Source organism: Gallinula chloropus, assembly GCF_964237585.1.
Source record: "Gallinula chloropus genome assembly, chromosome: Z".
NCBI lineage: Eukaryota > Metazoa > Chordata > Aves > Gruiformes > Rallidae > Gallinula > Gallinula chloropus.
The window spans coordinates 60,760,298-60,780,702 of record NC_140089.1 but is presented as its reverse complement, the minus strand read 5'-3'; the positions used below and the strand labels follow the sequence as shown (position 1 = coordinate 60,780,702).

Sequence of the window (20,405 nt, the reverse complement as noted above, 5' to 3'; positions counted from 1 at the left end):
CCACAGAGTGAACCACAAACTTCTGTCTTTCTCGTCCACAACTACATATGCCAGCAACAACTTTTTCAGGATAGAAAGGATGATGACAGCTGAGAAAAAGGAACTTCCTTCCTTTATTGTTACCTGGTACTTGCTGGTCTACAGCATCCCAGGCTCATCTCAGAGCTTTGTGAGGATAGCTGTGCTCAGCTCCTCTCTGGACAATCCAAAATCCAAACAAATTCCCTATTCGACAGTGTCTGCAAAGCTGTGCCTCTGACAAAAGCTGTGTTTTCCTCCTGTTCCAAGTTGCAAGACTGGCATAGCTCCACATCAGCATGTCTGCTGCGCTCCGAACCATATCCCACCCCTCTCAATTTTCTTTGAGTGTTACATATGTAAAATACTACTTCTCAAGCAGGTTATTTTCAGAAATATTTTCAAGTCTTTCCTCTATTGAACAATCACATGCCTCTCCAGTTAAAGTAAATGGGTGCTTGTCTTTAGCAAACTAAATCAGAATTAGTAAGATGTTCAGGCATTGCCAATCTATTTGATTTATGTGAGCATACATATTCATCCATATATTTTTTTAATAATGTAGATTTGAACTCAATAGCTTTATGAATTTTACTCTAATATACGGTGTCCTAAAAAAACCCCAAAAAACCCAAACCAACCAACCAAAGAAAAATCAACCAGAGCTCAAGGAATTCTTTATTTCCCAAATTCATCCAAAATTAAAATATTTGCTATTACAATGATAAATGTAGCAATTTACAATTGGCTACTGCCAATCCACTGCCTTTTACTGCATTATTTTTAATGGAAGGAAGATTCCCAGGTGCTGGTTAATTCTGAATGTACAGCCACCAGATTATCTCCAAGGACAGCTACCTTTGAAAGGCTGAATTATAACGCTTCCAAAACACAGATGCAATGCTGAAATTGAACACGTGATGGCAGGGTTGGCATTTGTACTGTGTTGCGGCTGCTGCATTCAGATGGTCTTCGGCATCCCCTAGGAAGGGGGATGGGGGAAAAATTAGAAGAGCTCTTCAGGTGAACATATGTGCATACCTTCCAAAAAAATCCCACTGCTGCTGATTTCTTCTCTTGTTAATTAGATTAAGTTGTGTATTAACTTACTGTTATGTATTTCTTCTGGCTATGCTCTCCAGCCCATGGATCACTCCTCCAGTCGGATGTCTTTCTATGTTGAAGGAACAAATGACACGCCAAGCATTTGTGCAAACCCAAGACCATCCAATAAAAAGGTAACCTACCACTAAGTGTGAGGGAGCAGTTAACAGAGTCTGCAGACTGCTAAGGCAGTGCTGGTAATTGGTGCTTCTAAATGAGGGGATGGGGAGGGGAAGTGAGAACAAAATAACAACTAGTTTTATCAAGCAAGGAGTTTGTGATGGAATATTAGTAAATATTACCCAAATCTTTCTGCTTTTTCTCCCGAGTCTTTAGATTCTTTTTCCAGGACATATTTAGACAGGTAGTGGCCTGCCTGAGTCCTCCCTTTGCTCTCTTTCTCAAGGTGTTAAGGCCTCTGTTTTTTTCCACTGCTGGCTACTTGTCTTTACATGTTACAGTAAACTCCATCCAGAAATGTTTGCCATCTCTTTCTTCTGTAAATAATGTTTTTCTTTTGCCCTTTTTGTAGGTTTTAGCACCAAGAAATTCCTTCCTATCTTGAGTATTCCATAGTATCTTTCTTAACAACATAGAAGGTACCATATCACATAGAGAATTTTTCCAAAGCTGTAACTTGTATTTGGCATTGATCAGCAGGAGTGGCTTTGGATGAAGAAGCAGGAAGGAAACCTGCAATGAGCAGTTCAGAATCAGAGTTACAGTTAAGAAACTCTCCTTTGTTATTCCTGTGTATTGGTTTGATCTCTGCCAAAAAGCATAAATGGTTATACCTTATCTGAATATTGGATGGATTTGTATGTCATATTCAATGTAAATATGCTTAGGAATCTCATTAGCTTTATTATTTGTGTCAGGAATAAAAATCAGCAATATATTTTTGGTCCAGATTTGAGTTTCCTAGAAGTTTAGATTATTTGGTTTCAGTATCTTATGGTCAGATCTCACTGCAAAGGGTATTGTCTCCAACTACAAACGTCTGTACAAGCTGTACTGTGGTTATTGGTGTGTCTTTTCCAACCACAGAAACAATCTCACTTCTACCTTCTGTCATAGAATATGGATGTATGTGTAAATGGAAATACTAAGTGGGGAATGGGAAATGTGACTGCATCGTGCCATGCACACAACAAATGGCCAAAGGATCACAGGAATTTCCCAGTTTAGTTAATCAGGGTTCTGGATCAGCAGAAGAGGGATTCACAAAGTCTGTTTGCCACCAACATTCCTTATGTGTCGTTTTGGTTAAATCTGCCTCCTGATCCCACAGGGATGACCACATATCCACATCCAGCTGCTGACTCTTCAGTATGGGGCAGTTTCCTACAGGGAGGGGGAGGGGGGTATGTTACAGCTAGAAGATGAGCCATTTCCCAACATTTTGTGTTTATTATCTAGCATTTCCATGAGGAGCTGGCATTGCAGATGGTGGTCAGCACAGGTATGGTGAGAGAAGGTGTTTTCAAGTATGCCTGGTTCTTCTTTGAGCTCCTGGTAAGATTTGACAATGGTATTTTATAGTAAGTTAATAGTGAAATGTAGCAGCAGGTACTCCAGGCATAGATTTAGTTGGGCAGTAATCTCAGCTGTTCAGCCCCAATATGGAAAGGAGATGTCTCAAATAATGGAAATAAAACTAAAGAATTCACCCCCATTCCCCACAGACAACCTGTGATGGGAAAGTCCTGCATGAACTATGTGCATAGTGGTCCACAGTATGCAGAAAGCTGAAAGGTGGACATCGAACTGAGCCCTTTGTTTTCTGTGAATACCTGTTCCTGTCTTTTCCAACGTGGGAACAGTAACAAGGCTCCCCAGTTCACAGTTTCATAGTGCCCTGAGGGATGAAAGTCAGTGTAAAGAAGACACTGATTTCCACTGGCAGCATATAAGCAGCCCAAAAGCAGTTCAAGAAATAATAATTAATTCCAGAAGTGTCACTCTGTCATCATGAGGTGCAAAAGTTACAAACAGCAGCATTTCAGAGCTGCACATGCAAGGAACTGGGAAGGGTGATTCTGCTTTCTGGTACTCAAATTAACCAACTGCATGAACATGAACAGGAAGCAATTCCTCTGTGTTTGAGTCTTAGGCTCCCTGTTGTCATTGCCAATACATGTAGGATTTATCAGAGCAGCTCTGAGAGAATGAGAGTGATTATATTCAGGGAAATAGGAAATCTTACTGACATTTAAAACAGTAATTTTACCTCCAGTTTAAGCATTTTTTTAATGTGTCTTTTGGGGTTTTTTTTGCTTTTACAGATCAAGAGTATGGCTCAGTATGTTCACAACACAGAGAAACAAGACAACTCACGAAGAACCCGGTTCTCTGATCGCTTCAAGGATGATATTACCACTATAGTTAGTGTGGTTACTTCAGAGATCGCTGCACTTCTAGTGAAGCCACAGAAGGTAAATGCCTGATGCAAGCATCATGTTACACTGAGCTGTATGTAATACCATTGCACATTCAGCAGTGTCATTAGAATTAGACCAGAACTGAGGCGCTATTTTCACATTGACCTGAAGCAAGAGTTGTGGCTGTGCAAGGGGCAGCCAACCCCTTTCATAGCTGCAGCTCAGTTCCCCAGCCTGCTTCTTGGTACGACTGCAGGTCACAGGAAGAGAATCCCCTTTTCTATTAACAGGAAAGGTTGGACACCCATTTTCAGTGGTAGTGATAGTTTCTGCTAGTTTAGCCAGGGTATTGAGCTGCAGCCCAAGCAGGACATATTTCTTTTATCCCCCTTTCCTGTTGCCCTCATTTCTACTGCACAGTGTTTTATTCCACATTCGACTGAGGGTTGCAAAATCTACCCATGAGTGATCTACCCCCAGATCTCTTTAAAGAGGCACTGACCACATGAAAATTAAAGACAAGAAATAAGCCCTAAATCCCATTAATTCTTTTTCCTGATACATTTTGATAAGTTGTACTGGTACAACAGATTGTAAAAGTGGAAGGATCACAAAATGTAATTCATATTTTAACATTGATACTGTGAGTTTACATTACTATTTTCACTCTGTACAGGCCAATAGACAAACTTAAGACCACATCTATCACTGGATGTTTGTTCAGCTGCTGCAACCAACATGTTTTCATTCCCCAGAGCTGCCAGATGCACTAGGTTAGGACAGCAATGTGCTCTGCCACATTGCAGATTAGGCTGGAAACCTGGCCTGCTGGGTCACCTTTCAACCCACTCAGTTTCCTGTTCTGCCTCTGCATGTGAACCCCACTGTGCTGCTGAGGAGCAGAAACTGGAGAAGGGACAAGACAAGACAGTTCAGGGTAGGGAATGGCAGAAGTGATTGTTCCTTTCCACCATAAACTTTTCACTGAAGCTTTATACTTTGCTTGATCCTTTGATGTGCTTCTGTGATAGACACATGGAGATAAATTGCTTCTATAAAAATATGTGGGTTTTTTTTAAAATAAGTTGTGTAATACAAATGCAAAACATATTTAATGTAGCAATGAAACTGTACATTTTGCCAGGAGATTATTATTTGTGGCCTTCTTGCAAGAAAGATGTGGGTTTTATAAAACAGCCTATAAGGCTGTTAATTCAATTTGGTTTTGATAGAGAACTATGTGTGAAGATCCCACAGCAGTGTTTGCAAAACCAAGGCCCTTGGTTAGTTGTACAGAGATGCAGTAGGTAGTGTGTGTCTGATTTTTAAATTCAAGCAATTATAATCTATGTTTTAATACATGGTTGAGCATGTCAGATTGCCCTGTGGTTCTAAGTGATATGTCTGACAAATTTTAGCCTACCTAGTAAAGTCATGGAAAACTAGTTATTTCTTCCTAGTAGAAAAATGTTTTACTGTGTGAATTCCAGATATATTCCTGAACAGCAATTAAAAGTTGAAAAATGAAAAATTAAAACATAATCACTCTGAGGTGCTTCACACCTGTTCTCACTAGTCAGAGACACAGGTAGGGGCAACATTTTTCTTAGTCATCTCATCTGTCAGTCTTGAGTGAACAAACCTGAGGGCTGAGAATTAAATGTGTGCAGGTCCCTCAGGCACATCCACAAATTCCTCTTGGTGAGCTACATATGCTACTGAGATTTTATGATTTAAATTGGTAGGATTGAAGTAACTGTACCCTTATTTTAGAGGGTACAGCATGGGGTTTTTTGTGATTTTTACTTGGAGCTGCATATCTCTGGTCATCAGTTCAAATCTAAGCATGCAAGAGCTTAGCTCCTGAAAGGTGAAACGCACAGATTTATCTTACCAGTATTTTTTTACTATCAGTTTTACACTTTAAAATTTTAAACAAAGTACTTGTAATTCTATTAGCAGAGCCAGTCCAGATTGGTGTTAATACTTTAAACAGTATTTCCTGGTTTAAGAACCCAAACCATCATTCTCTGATGTTAAAGGAAAAAAAAATTAAAAAGGCATCAAATGCGGGATTGGAACCCATAGGGAATTCACAGTGGATCACAAATTCCATTTCATTGCTGTCAGACCAAAAGGTTGCATGGATGAACTTCTTAATTCATCATGTGATATTCCTCTGTGACAGCTACCGTAGTTGAAATAATTTACAGGAGTCATTCTGTATATTTTTAACAAGTTCATGTAAAATGGAGAACTGAAAAAATCTCCAGTATGTTCCATGAGAAGTTTCTGGGACCTGACCCCTACACTGTTTTTTAATGATTCTAAAAGGTCTTCCACCTTTATATAAATTTTATATATCATATCTGCAATTCATATTTTTTTTTCTTTTTTTAAAGGAAAGTGAGCAAGCAGAAAAAATTAATATCAGCCTGGCATTTTTCTTGTATGATCTTCTTTCTTTAATGGACCGAGGATTTGTGTTTAATCTCATCAAACATTACTGTAATCAGGTAGGCACCATGCATGATTGGGATTGCATTTGGCTTATAACCAGTCCAGTGTTCTGTTCCGTTTGATTAATTTATCCATCAAGATCCTTTGAGTTGTATTAAAGGCCTAGGTAATTTTCCTATTTCCTATTGCATATGCAGAGACTTTAAACCTCATTTGATTTGTGGTCTGCAGAAAAAAATTGAGTGGAGGTTAAGACTCCCTTAGAAATGTCATACCTTGCAGTGCTGCAGAGCATCCATGGAGCCACTTTTTCTTCCCTTACTTTTTTACATTCCTTACAGCTGGGTGTGCAGACCATGCAGAGCAGCTTTTGGTCTCTGTCTCTTCCAATGCACTGCTTTGAAGACAGTATTTAGATTTGGGGATTCAGTCAAAATGATCTACAAGTCTTCTGAAATTAAAAATAAATGATGATGCAGGATGTTGAAGGGGAAACTTTTCCTCCTGGTTTGTGACCTGATATACACACTGTAGTACTTCCACCAAAGGAAGGTCCTCTCTCAACTGGTAGGTAGGAGAATGCAAGGTGGCCACCATCCTGGTATCCTATAGTATGTGCAATACTCCACTGGTGCCATTGTTGATATGAAAGAAAATCACAAGACCACCAATGCTCTGTGTCATCAGACACTATCACTGCCAAAGAGCAACTAAAGAATGAAAACTAGATAGGTACAGGGAGCCGGTGAGCGTTTTAATACATGCTCAGATATTTGTCTATTTCTGTTTCAGGACTCAGGATATGTCACTGCATGGTAATTTAAATAGTGCACATCCATCACATGACATGTTTCTTGTTTGCTTCTCTAGCTCTCAAACAAGCTGAATTCAGTCTCCACCCTGATTTCCATGAGACTGGAGTTCCTGAGAATTCTCTGCAGCCATGAGCATTACCTCAATCTAAACCTCTTCTTCACGACCTCTGCATCTGCTCCAGCATCCCCCTCTCCCTCCTTATCCTCCCAGGTAGGTGTCTATGGGACAATATTGCACAAACATCACATGGAGCACACATGTAGAGAAAGGGTTATGTTGCTCTGTGTTCAGATACTTAGGTTAGAATTAGTCACCATTGGATCAGGCAGTACAACTTCCCTCTTAAAAGAGAAGGGCAGAAGAATAAAGAGTAAGGGACTCTTGTTATGCAGGACTGCATCTACACAAGTTAAAACTTAGCATCACACTGGTATGTACCTCTCTAGAAACAAGTAAACAGAAAGTGACTGTTAAGGTGCATTTGCCTTCTAGCTGCACTTTCTGTTCTCCAAGTAGAGGTAGATGCTACTACTATGTAAGTTAGTGACTACAACACTGTCATTTGTGACTTGTGCGTGCAATTGTGGATCAGTATGCTGTTGAGCCTTAGTGTTGTTCAGAGAAGGATTATCCTGCTTTCCTTTTAAATATTAACATTCTTTGTTCTGAGCTCATCTCCCTACCCCAGCAGTACAGGTGATGCGGTGAATTTGCCAGTCATTTCTCTGTTGTTCTGGACAGTGTTTTCCTTTTTATTTGACCTTTATGATTTTTCTGTGTGGAAACACTCAGGTAGTGTTGACCTCTCTGTGTTGACCTCTCCACGCAATTCTTGTGCGTGCCCCTCTGCATCACTTCTCATTCCTCCCAGGATGTCATCCTTAGTACATGAACATTTTTCCAGACTTGACCTGACACTGACACAGCTTTAGACTTCCTGAATGTCAGGACCTCCCATCCATCATCCTGTGTGTGGACTTCAAAAGCACATGCAACAAAGAAATTGGCATGCCACACACTATTTTGCCAGTCTTATCCTCTTCTCTACATACTATTTAGATGGTGTCTTCCTTTTGCCATGGGTCAGCCCCCTAACACAGGGTGATGGTCTGCCTGTTTTCCACCTCAGTGGTCTTGAGGAAGTCAGGACTGGAATGATGCATGTCAGTGCAATGCCCCATAATTGCCACAATTCTTGGATGCAGGGGATGGAACTGAAACTAAGAATGGTTATAGGTACAAAAACACACTGAGTAATGGAGCAGTTCAAATTCACAGCTTCATTTTCAAGTGTCATTGACAAAGAATTGGTTGGATGCTAAGATATGCTACATCTCATACCTTAGGGGTTCTGATAGTAGTAATAGTATTTTATTTAAGTTTTTATTAAGTTTTTCCTGGTCTTAAGGGTAAAGCATAAAGGTCTTAGTAGTTCTTAATGATTTCTTATTCATTAATGATTTCTTAATAGTTTTGCTTACTGCTAATTATGGATGCTAAAGGACTTGAAAGGGGGCTCTTCCGCTTGTGGAGAGAAAAGAAGTCAGCATAGCTCTTGCAACTAGTTATATAGTAAGTTAGAGTTGGACAGGCATCAGTTTAATCATTCTTTCCTTCAGCAACATCATCAAATCTTTTTCTCCTTTAGGAGTAACCTGTGAAGTGCAACCTCTGCAGATCAATAAGACTTTTGTGGCTCTTGGATTATTTAGTACATTAGCTGACCACCCTTGCAGTAATTTCGATCTGTCTGCAGGAATGCTGCCTAGCTAGGGTTCGGTTTTCAGTAAGAAATGTGGCCTTCTGAATAAATCTTTCAGAATTCTTGGAGAGAAGCCAAATTCACTCTAACTGGGTGTTCTAAATTTTAACATTATTCCATACAAACATAGTACAGCCAATGCCTGTCTGCTTGAGGTTGAAATGGGAGTGGCCTTAAGTACATGGATCCAAAATAAGAGACTCCTCAAAGATATGAGTTTCATTTGACCCAATATGCTGGAAGACAGCTGCCACCGTGTGGTACACTGCTACTTCATGTGTTTGTTTCCTGAGACTATTCCCAAGTAACTGGCAGAAATATTGGGAGGGAATATTGAAGAATATAAATCAAAAGCAAAATTTGGACTCATAAACCCCAGTAGCTGCAGTGGGGAGTAGAGTCTAAGACTTATGCTCACCCGATCAGGGGACAAAAACATTCCAGATGACCTGTGGCACAGACCTATGATTGGAGAAGCTAAGAAGTTCACAACAAATATATAGCAGCAACTTTCCATTCCTGGGCTGGCTGTATATCAGTCAAAGCCATAAGTTACAGCAGTTTGAAGGCTGCTCTAAATTATGCCAGCTGCCAGCATGTTCAGCCGAGGATTTCCAGGGTGAAAGGAAACACTGTTCTTATGCCTTTCCTGACCTTGCTTCCATGCTAGACATCATGGATTCCGAAGAAGACACAGTGCAGAACTTCTGAAATGAAGGTCCCTCTTAATGTAGCAGCAACCTTTTGCTGTACAATGCTTGATGGCTGCTATGCAACAGTAAGAGCAAAGTGAAGAGTTGTAACATGGAAAAAATTCTAACTTTGTGTCTGGCTCATACTATATAATACAAGGAAGGAATTCTATATCAAGAAATGTTGAGTTGCTCACACAGAACAAAAAGGCTGAGACTGCATCTTAGCAAGCAGCTCCTTTGAAACTACATGCTTTTTATTTCACACTCAGATGTTTTCCTCCAAAATGTCCAACCTTCTTTCAAAGTTTATGCTTTTTCTCTGGTAGAGATTTTTTGTTAGCTGCATGGATGGTGACTACAATTTCTTTAAGAAGCTTTGATTTCAGTTATTATTCTTAACACTTCTAATATACTTTTGCAGAACTCTAGCTCCTGCTCTAGTTTCCAGGACCAGAAAATTGCTACTATGTTTGACCTCTCAGCTGAATACCGTCAGCAGCACTTTCTGACTGGCTTACTTTTCACTGAACTGGCAGCGGCACTGGATGCAGACAGCGAAGGGTGAGTGTCCCAATTTTCAGATGTTAAAATGGGATTGGGTCATACTAGTACTCTTGGTAAGGTCATAATTTGGTTCCAGGGCAGTACTGTTTCCCCCTCTCTTTTCAGTGAGTCACTCTGTAACATAGTGGTAACTGAGTCATTGTTTCATCTGCAGTGTGTTGGTCCCAATGAATAAAAATATACTATTTGTTGCAATATTGTTGGCTAAATACACTAATTAAGAATACAACTTAAAATTGCAGTTTCTCTTCTCATTAAAACACAGCTGTCTTTGAGCTCAAGAATTTAGCTAAACTTTAGCCCAAGTGTAATGCTTTTCTTTAAGACACTCTCATCAGCATATTGAATTTTTATGGGAAGTTTGAAAGACTTGGGTCCTTTTTAATTGTGGTGAATTGGCCTGAAAGTTTAAGATAGCTATCTTTCACAGGGAACATGAGTCTCTGCTCAGAATGGAAGAGATTATCAAATTAATATTGGCATATTAACTCATTTCTTTCACCTCCACTCTGATTCTTAAATCTTTGATTTATAAATACTTTGTGCATGACCCATTAATGGACCTTATGTATGGTTTTTGTGTTAACAGGATTAGCAAAGTGCAAAGAAAAGCTGTCAGTGCTATCCTTAGCCTGCTGAGTTCCCATGACCTAGACTCACGTTGCTCCAAAAAAGAGGTGAAGATTAAAATCGCAGCTCTTTACCTCCCTTTGGTTGGGATCATTTTGGATTCACTGCCACAACTCCATGATTTTACAAGTAAGACCTTTTTTCCTTAATATTTTTCAGCTTCATAGAGTGACTTACCTAAACAGTCTATCAAACACAAAAGAGGTATGCCAAGTGCAGAAATTCACCATAGTCTACTAAGGTTGAATAATTCTTTACTTAGAAGTAAGCTGAAATTTTAAAGATGGGAAAAACTTCAGTGTCCTCATTGCATCAGCAAATGATAGACCAGAGATGTATATATAAGTACTCCTACCTATCTCTGTGTAAATATGATACTGCTCATAAAGTCTGCAAAATCTGTGAGAAATATTGAGATACACATATATTTAGCAGACAGTAAGGATGAAAACAGAACAGATACTGACATTGTGTCACACCAGAGTTAAAGAAATTGGATTGTCTTCTTTGTATCTTTTTCTATTGCTCTCTAGTGATGTTAACATGATTCCAAAATTAATCTTGGGCAAATTTAATCATCACACAGGAAATATATTTTATTATCTGTCATACCTCTAAACTTTGCTCTATATTATCAAGCCTTTTAAAATACCATTAGCTGAACTGTTTCCTTGCATTTTGCTACATGTGTTCATATGATACTGCTGAAAGTGGCTATGTCACAATTTTTATAAGACAGTAGATCTCTGCTTCTTGGAAAAAATGCATTTCACTTCCACAAATAAAATACAGGCTATAAAGAAGAAAAGGTATAATCTTTGAAGAACATACTTTTGTCACTGCTCCTGAAAATATTTTTCATTTAGATGTCTGGAGAAAAATCTTTGTACTATGTAAATACTATTGAGCAGTTTTGAGCCTAATAGGATGAAAGCCCTTATTATATGTTGGCTAATCAGACCTCACCCCATTCTTCTAATCTAAGTATTATTGTTGCACCACAAAAGAAAAGGAGACATTATGAGGAAGCCCAGGTGTACCAGTATAGGTAGGTTTTAGAGACGAATTCTTTTTGTGTATGTGTCACAAGAGTTTGTTGACCTCATTCTGAACACACTGGGACTGGCTGGTCACTCAGCTTCTCTGAAAAACAGGACTTGCAAAACACAAAATGGACATTCAGAATCAGAGGAGATTTTTACAAAACTTAGGTATAACTTGGTTTTTTAACTGGAAGTGTTGTCAAAAGCTGGCAGGGAATAGAAGCAGCTACCTGAAAGTAAACTTGTTCTTTAGCCAGCAGGAATTACTGTCTCTGTCAGCAGACTTACGTACTTTTTTGAGCATCACCAAACACATGTATGGCTTTTGTGTTAATCCTCTTGCCTGAAATGGACTGAAGGTGGATGATTCCAAGTCTTAAGAAGTGCTTGCTTTTCATTTCATGAAGTGGAGATAATCTTGTATTTGGTACTACCTTTTATTTAGTTTAGCTTCTCTAACACCTGGAGTTTATTGGACACATCTCCTTTCCTTGTGTTTTTTGGAACAATTTGGCAGCCTTTGCAGATGGCTGCAATCTGCCTTGCTAAATCTGCACCTCTGCCATTGCTTGGTGCATCAGCCAGACCAATATTCTCAGGGACGGAGGTGTTGATTTTTTGTTAGGTTACAGCCCAATGGCAGACTGTGACATGACAGTGACAACAACTGGCTTGCTCCGGAAGTGCCAATGGTTTATTTCAAATCTAGTTTCAGATGTGCGCAGCGGAAAGGGACGCACAGGAAACCCAGAAGAAGAACAAGAGGCTACAGGTTCAATCAATCAAAACGTGGCCCTTGCTATTGCAGGCAATCAATTCAATCTCCGGAACTCTGGAATATCTACAGTTTCCCTGGTATGTCTAGCACTCTGCCAGTCTCCTTGTATCTGTTTTCCTCTTTCTTTGCTTTCCTCTTTTACTATTTCTTGTAACTAATAACTAAAGTCATGATGAACTGCATTTTCTTGTTTCCTCCAGCCCCAGCGAATGCCTATCGTCTCCCTCTCTTGTCCCTCTCCTCCTCTCCCATGCCCATCCATCCCCTCATTTAATTTCTCCTTTACCATAACAAGTTTGACATTTTCCCCCATACACTTATTTCCAGTTCCACACCCAATATAGTCAGCTGATTTCCAGATCAGCAAATGACACTATGACTCCCACTGCTTCCCAATCTCACCAGAATCTGTGGATTTAGGACTAAGATCCTTCTTTTCTCTATGCATCTTCGTGTTTTTTTTCATCTTCTATAAAATTTGGATGAGAAACGGCATGGCAAGAGGGGACCAAACAACTATACAATTTTTTTTCGATATTATTATATGGAAATTAAAATACAATCATCCAGCAAACAATGCTCTTGTGCTTCTTTCTTTTACATGCATACAACTAGTCTTGTCACTAATTACACACATGTGCATTCAAAAATTATGATCAGAATAACCTGGAAAAGGTTGAACTTACTGTAGTCCTGAGATTTGATTTCACTGAAATTGAAATAACATTACTTCACCTGAATAATCTCCTTCTTCTTTTTCTTCTTTCAACTGACATTTACTTTATCTTCTCCTAGCCATACAGACAGAGTGCAACATTAAGTCCTGATACTACTCGCAACCTTTTGATCTGTTACCTCTGGATCATGAAAAATGCTGATCAGAGTCTAATACAGAAATGGATTGCAGACCTTCCATCCATGCAGTTGAACAGGATTTTAGACCTCCTCTTCATTTGTGTCTCATGCTTTGAGTACAAGGTGAATCATGGCCTGATTCGTTGTCTTCTTTCGATTTGGGGTTTTTTATTCCCACTAACTGTTGTTTGGGGTTTTTTCCACTGACCTTAAAGCAAAATGCATCCAAAACCTTTGGGGGAGCCCTATGAAGCTATCTTAAGTTCGTTTATTGTTTTTCTTTTCCTGGGGATTTGAGGACTGGTTTTGGTGGGCAACATATTGGCAGGACACTAAGGATAATCCTTTAGTTAAGAGCTGGGATTAGGCATCAGGACTCCACTGTTTGACAAGATCTGTCTGAAATTAACCAAATTATCTCCTCTCTGAACTTTAATTTTTCTCTCTGTAGTACTGAGCCATGTATTTGGGTTAATTAGCAGGACATATATTACCTCTTTCCTCATCTGCCATATTAAATTAGCCTTTATATATTATTACATTCTTTGCTTTCTGCCCAATCTACAAGTCTCTTCTGTTGTGTCCAGTCCTGGAAATGTAATTTGGACTCATGTCCAGAGATGGAGGTATTGGTGTTGACTGCTTTGATTTTACTTTCAGGGCAAACAAAGCTCAGATAAAGTTAGCACTCAAGCACTTCAGAAGTCACGAGATGTTAAGGCCCGATTAGAAGAGGCTTTACTGAGAGGTGAAGGAGCCAGAGGAGAAATGATGAAGCGCTGCAGAATACCAGCTGGTACTTCATACACCTCTCTCCACTTGTCTTTTGAGACGATCTCAAGATGTTGTAGACATAAATTAATTTGTTGGGTTTTATGCACACTCCCCATTTTCACCCTTGTATTTTTCACACATAGCCCTTTCTATTGGTTTTGAAAAAAAAAAAAAAATCATTAGCTTTTAACTATCCAAGGTGTAGCTAGGACTGAGGTCTTCTCAGATGAAGAGTATAAGGTCAACTAAGAAGCTTTAAGACATTCTGAGAAATTGTCTTAATGTCTAATCAAGACCCTAGAAATGGTATCAAAACTATCTATTAAGAACAGATTGTTCATAGCAAAAAAGTTTGTTTCATTTAATAAATGGAACAATTTGTGTTTTGGTCTTGAAGACATTAAGCAAGCTACTGTTCTAAAAATCCTATATGAAAAAAATGATGGGGTCCTATCCTTTTACTAGAGCCCTGAGGCTGTAAAATTGTATGGGTTTAGTTCTGACAGACTGCCACAGACATAGGTCTCCTTTTGGTGAGCTATCGGATTCTGGTGTCCCCTTTTGCTTTAATCTCACTGATATATGTTGCACTTTTAGGGAATGACAGATCAGCAGGGCTAAATGAAAACCTGCGCTGGAGAAAGGAGCAGACTCATTGGCGACAGGCAAATGAGAGACAAGATAAGTAAGTAATTTAATAAATATATATTGCTTTTATTAGAACCACAATGTTTGGGGTTTTTATGTTTTGTTCTTTATCCCAGGGTGTTTTATTACAAAGTCAGCAGTTTCAATCTTTTCCCTCTTCTGTGATAGAGAATGAAATAGAAAATATTTCATAGAAATGTAGAAGTACCCAACCCTTGCTGTAACACAACAATGAAATCATAAATACTTGAGACGTTTAAATAGTTACTGATACATTTTTTTTTCTTCATATTAACAGTATGGAAAACACTGTTATTGATATAAGTTGTGTATATATAGTATCAGTGCTGTGGAACACAGTTTTGCCATATGAAATCAGTGTATCTGGGTTTGACATACCTTGTTAAAAATTGAGAAGAGTTTTTAGCAGGAGTAGTGAATATTGACTCTGTAGTGTGTATTTTTCTTGTTGCAGGTTTTAGGTATGATGTCTCAGTACATTTCACTCTATCAGCAATATATGGTAGTAGACAAATCAGTGTCTATGTTTATGGAAAACTGTATTTTCAGGAACGCTTTTTGTTAATACCAGCATCTTCATTTTCCCTAAAGGAGATATGTCATTTGTCCATATATATACTTGCTTGAATTTTGACTACCTAAATGGGCCACTGTGTGTCAGATAGAGACAGTGGCCTCTCACCAGTCCAGCTGCTGTGAGCTTCCATGATACCCTCCAACATGTGTGAATTTGAACTGAGAACACTGGTTTGTGATATGCAGCAACTACACTGTTGTAGCTGAACACTCATTCATGACTCTCACAGATTTTTAAACACAGAATTGCTAATTTGTAACTTATATGTATAAAAATAATCCTTCCACCTTCTGTTATATTGCAAGAGGTGCAGATTCTGTGTGGATGTTTTTATTTTACCCTGAAAGCAGCTTGCTTTCTCTTGACAGTTTCATTGAAATCAGCATAAAACAATCCTGAAGCAGCAGCTCTGCACTATGTCTTTACGGTAGTTCAGCTAAACCACTTAAAATAAAACTTCTGATTACATAAGAAAAGCTCTGCATGCTGTCTCAGCCTTTCTGTTACACCCAGCATTCATCACTGTGGTATGAAAGATCTTTGCTCTCATCCATTTTCAGTCCCGTCAGTATATATGTAAGGAAGGTGTTTGCAGTTTGTATGTGGGCACAGCAGGCTTGCCCAGGTTACCAGTCAGCCTCATTCATGCTGATGCCCAGAATTCTTTGTAGTTGATTGTAGTCACATTTCCAAGCTACCTGTGATGTCAGAGATGATCCAGTCAGCATGGTTAATGTGCAGGGCTGAATGGCTCTGCAAATGGTTCCAAGGGCTACGCTGTTTGCTTAGTTTGGTTAGTTCTTAGTTGTGTTTAACAATCTCTGGCTTGATTATAGCACCAACCTTTTGTCAGGTCCTTCTGTTCTTCATTGCTTTGAGTCATTGTAATTAACAACCATACAGCCTCATTCCTAGCCAGAACTCTCTGGCTGTGACCAGAAGGACGGCTCTATACATTTCTGGTTTTCTTTTTGTGTAGGACTCTATTGAGCAGAAAAGGTAAGTGAATGTAGCAGAAAAGCCTCAGAATTTGAAGTCACTCAGAAATGTCATTTTAAGGGTGTTGCTTCAGCCACAGAAATGCACCTTAGGAGCTTTCGCCCAAGTCAAAACAGCTGTAATTTCAAGCTTTCAGAGAAGCTTCTGGCCATTCAACAGCCTTTCTCTGAGCAGTTTAGGAAAAAGAACAGGGGATTTGTGAAAATGCACTTTTGTTAGGAGCTGCACCTACGCTTAGAGCACTCAGCTGTATAGGAACCGTGTTCCAGACCTTGTCCTTTAGTCTCACCTACGCAAGTATCATGCATTGCCTTATCACAAAGGCAGTGTATGATACCCTCTTCCGTCTGTCTTTATAAAAATCCTTTAGTCCTCTCTTAAATGGCCTGGGCACTGCTGTATTGACCCCACAGCTGTTGGACTTGCTGTCTTAGATAGTCAACAGTGTCAATCATCCATGTTTTACATTGCTTACATTAAATACTGATGTTAGGGCATTGAAGCGACTTCCCCTTTGCCCAAGACTGTTAGTTTTACTTTTTTTCTAGAAGTGTTAGATCAATTGCCTTTTATCCCATTTTGTGTTTTCTGAATGCATTGCCTGTGTACAGGCAATGCATTCAGAAATTACTGCATACTTATTGAACAATTGTCATGGTTTAATTACATTAACTCTATTTCAGCTGAAACTGGGATAAAAATTGTACATGATATTGAAGGTGGAGTCGTCATTACACAGATTTTTATTAAGGAAGTATCTATCTAAACTATCCAGAAGCCTAGTTTTAAGTGTCCCCTTTGGGACTTCTGTTCTATGATATCAGCTCCTCTCATTTGACTCCACAGTTCTTAAGAAGCATCTCTGAACACTATTTTCATTGTTTGCTCTTACAGGGTTGTTCAGAATGGTATCATTTGTATTTTGGCTTTCTTTAAACAGCAGGCATTCTGAGTCTTGGGGTACTTTCTGTGTGCTTTACTTGGAACTTCTTTTTGCAGGACAAAAGCTGAGCTAGATCATGAAGCTCTGATCAGTGGAAACCTGGCAACTGAAGCTAACCTGATCATTCTTGATATGCAAGAGAACATCATCCAGGTGGGAAACAGCAGAGCTGGCTTGGTACCAATCCCTCCTCCCTCAGAAGCCAGTAGCAGCAAGATTAATTTTTCATTTTGTTTCTTAGGCAGTGCAAAATGTTTTAATTAAAGATCATCTGTAAACCTGTATAATCTTGAAGGGGAAAAAAAAGCAATTAGAAGAACTAATCCAAAGATGAAATTGCTGCCTGCCTTACTTACATTGTTGCCACAAACCCCTCCTAATGTAGGGCATTGCACTGCTGTGAATGAAAGGGAAATCTAACACCTTTTCATCAGTAGATGTTGAAACCCATTTCTACTGACTTACCATGATCCTGGAGTTTGGAGTTTGTGGGTTTGATCAGAGAATAGCAGTATGCCTGTTTATGACTGTTTAGCCTATCTGACCAGTAAATTCGAGCATGAGGAAATGGGAAAGCAATGGGAAAGATGACACTTGCTCATCATAGGATCACTTCCCAATCCAAGATACATGAAAGACTGGACAAATGGTGGACAGAGCTTCAAGAGTCACTGCAGAAGCTGGCTGAGCTTAGAAATGCATTGGAGAGTTTGCAGATATTGAGAAATATCTGGGACATTTTCCTCTCTGTCTTGCTGATCACTACAAAAATATTTTGACATTCCCCTGAAGCAGATGTTAACAAATTTAAAAACTGCAATCTCCAAACTCCTGGATGTGTCTCATGGACAGAAGAGCAGAACTCCAGTTCTTACATGCCAGTTCATTGCTGAATTACCTCATGCAGTTACTGTTTTTCTCATCCATGTGTAGGCAAGCTTTGCGGCAGAGTGCAGAGATAATCTTTTGGGAGGAGTTTTGAAGGTCCTGGTAAATTCTCTTGGCTGTGATCAGAGCACTACTTACCTGACTCATTGCTTTGCCACACTTAGAGCACTCATTGCTAAGGTATGCTCTTGACATACTTCTGTTTTCAAGCTTCCAATAAAGCTATTAGTGCAGCATTTTTAGAGCAGAGCTGTGTGCATTCACTTTTCCTTTGGCATTCGTTAATATGTTTCACATATATAAATCCAAATGCCTATCTATAGGGATGCTAAGGACTTCTACAGCTAAGGTTATTTCATTAATCACACAAGATGGAATAACTGAATCTGAATAATCTTGTAGTTTTAGCAGTCTATTCTTAAAGATAAAAATCTTACTAATAAAAAGGTAAAAAAAATATTTCAAACATATTTTGGTTTTAATTAGAAATATTAATGCCAGGGATTGCACAGATTTAAATTATCATCAGGACTAGTGTCAAACTAATTAGACAGCAGAGATCAGGGGGATGATTCTAGGTTTCTACTTTTAGGTAAAATCTAAGACATTAAAAGATTTCGTCTTCATTCTGGCTGAAAATTAAGCCAAATCCTAATCTCTCTTTCCTTTCTGATTCACCAGTAAATAAATAAAGATTTCAAAATGTCTGGACAGAATTCAACCCAAAGTTTTATAATATGGGTCATAATGGGTTAGGTGCTTCATGAGGACACTCTAAAATGTTTAAGATTCATTCTCCTACAAAGAAAAGCAGTTCCACAAAGGAAAAAATCCATTAAATTTGGGGCTTTTTCCCAAAAATCTTTTCTAAAATGCAAATAACATACTGTATGCTCCTGTCCAGTTAATGCCTGTCCACTGCTAAAGGCAAATAGGCTGACAAAGGCAAATTACAAGGTAGATACCTGAGTAGTTATGAAATTCATAATTACATTTGCATTGTACTTTACCTTTGAAAGATAACTTTCAATTACAATAATGAATTTTTTGAAGCAATTTTTATTCTCATTGAAATAGATCTTCTAGTTAAGTTGTCTCAGTTCTGTATTTTATGAAGCAATCATTCCATTTGTTTGTATTACACTCTAGGTATATAGATGTTATTTTGCAAACAAAAATTACAGAACCCTGTGCCAATGGCTTGTGATATAAATTAGACATAACACACCATCATAATGGAGTGAAGAAAGGTTGGTGAATGGGTCTGAAAATGAGAAATAATATCCCATGTTCTTTCCCACACCTTTATCAGTCCAGTGTGCGTACAGATGGTACTGGTGCATCTCTGCTGTCTGTGGTGAAAATTTCTTAGGACAGACATCTTGCCCTCTGCGTCTGTTGTCTGCTAGGTGCATTATGGAGACACTGTAAAGGAGGGTATGGCATGAAAGCTGGGCAATGGAAGTCTTGTGGGACACCATGGGAGGAAGAAAACACTGGAGGGCTGGGGAAGCATAGGGCACTGATGCAAAAAGCTAGTAATTCCTGTTTATGCTTAAGGAAGTATTTGCATGTTTTATCAACCATTATATATTTGAAAAATGGCAGCTCTCTATGCTCTATATGTTGCAATATTTTATGTTTTCAAAAATTCCTGGAGACATGGGACTCTGAGAAATGTTTTATTCTCTCTCTTTCTGCTTCTCTTTCAAAAGAAAAAGACTGTTTTCAACCCTTTTGTCTCTACAGAAAAGCTTGAAAATGGAACCTATAGGAATCAGAAGTCCAAAAATAAAGAAGTATAAAATGTATTTTTGCAAACTTTAGTCTTTGTCTGAATCTTGTGATTTTTGTGCACTAAACTAATCATGGTTTAATGACAGAAATGCAAGTAATGAATGTTTTCTTCTCATCTCCCTTAGTTTGGAGATTTCCTGTTTGAAGAGGAGGTTGAACAGTGTGCTGACCTGTGTCAAAGAGTTCTACATCACTGCAGCAGCAGCATAGATATTACAAGGACCCAGGCTTGTGCCACTCTTTATCTCCTCATGAGATACAGCTTCAGCTCTACCAGTGTAAGATTTTGAGAACAACAGTCTGTTTCGTGCCACCTGTTTTGCAATCAGTTGAATCTGAAAATGAAGTTGTGATAACAAAAGAAACACATCTGCAGATAAATATATTAATGCTGTTTCAGACACTTGAGGCAGAAGTGCTAGAAATGTAGAAGGAAAGTACTTTTAATACTTGTGCATCATTTTGTTTAGGAAAACATAACTTTTTCTGCAAAATCTGTAAATGTATCTTCAAATGGAACAGCATTATAGCAAGGACTATACCATGCAAAAACAGTATTCTTAATTTTGTTGATTTTTTCTTTTCATTCCTTTGCTAGAACTACTTAGACTAGTTACATTCTAGCACAATTACAACCTCAGTAGAACTACTG

General features: G+C 38.7%; 1 protein-coding gene across 1 annotated transcript in view; it reads left to right on the top strand.

Moving 5' to 3' along the window:
- DOCK8 (dedicator of cytokinesis 8) overlaps positions 1–20,405 on the top strand; it is a gene marked incomplete at both ends in the record, with an annotated part of 90,883 nt that overhangs the window by 57,370 nt on the left and 13,108 nt on the right. The window contains 14 exons of the mRNA XM_084278292.1: positions 1,161–1,256; positions 2,542–2,637; positions 3,408–3,557; positions 5,906–6,019; positions 6,834–6,989; positions 9,658–9,797; positions 10,390–10,559; positions 12,183–12,328; positions 13,047–13,229; positions 13,767–13,902; positions 14,478–14,565; positions 17,125–17,221; positions 18,002–18,136; positions 19,879–20,031. Of these exons, the coding sequence (XP_084134418.1) occupies positions 1,161–1,256; positions 2,542–2,637; positions 3,408–3,557; positions 5,906–6,019; positions 6,834–6,989; positions 9,658–9,797; positions 10,390–10,559; positions 12,183–12,328; positions 13,047–13,229; positions 13,767–13,902; positions 14,478–14,565; positions 17,125–17,221; positions 18,002–18,136; positions 19,879–20,031 (1,860 nt within the window). The remainder of the gene's footprint in view (positions 1–1,160; positions 1,257–2,541; positions 2,638–3,407; positions 3,558–5,905; positions 6,020–6,833; positions 6,990–9,657; positions 9,798–10,389; positions 10,560–12,182; positions 12,329–13,046; positions 13,230–13,766; positions 13,903–14,477; positions 14,566–17,124; positions 17,222–18,001; positions 18,137–19,878; positions 20,032–20,405) is intronic.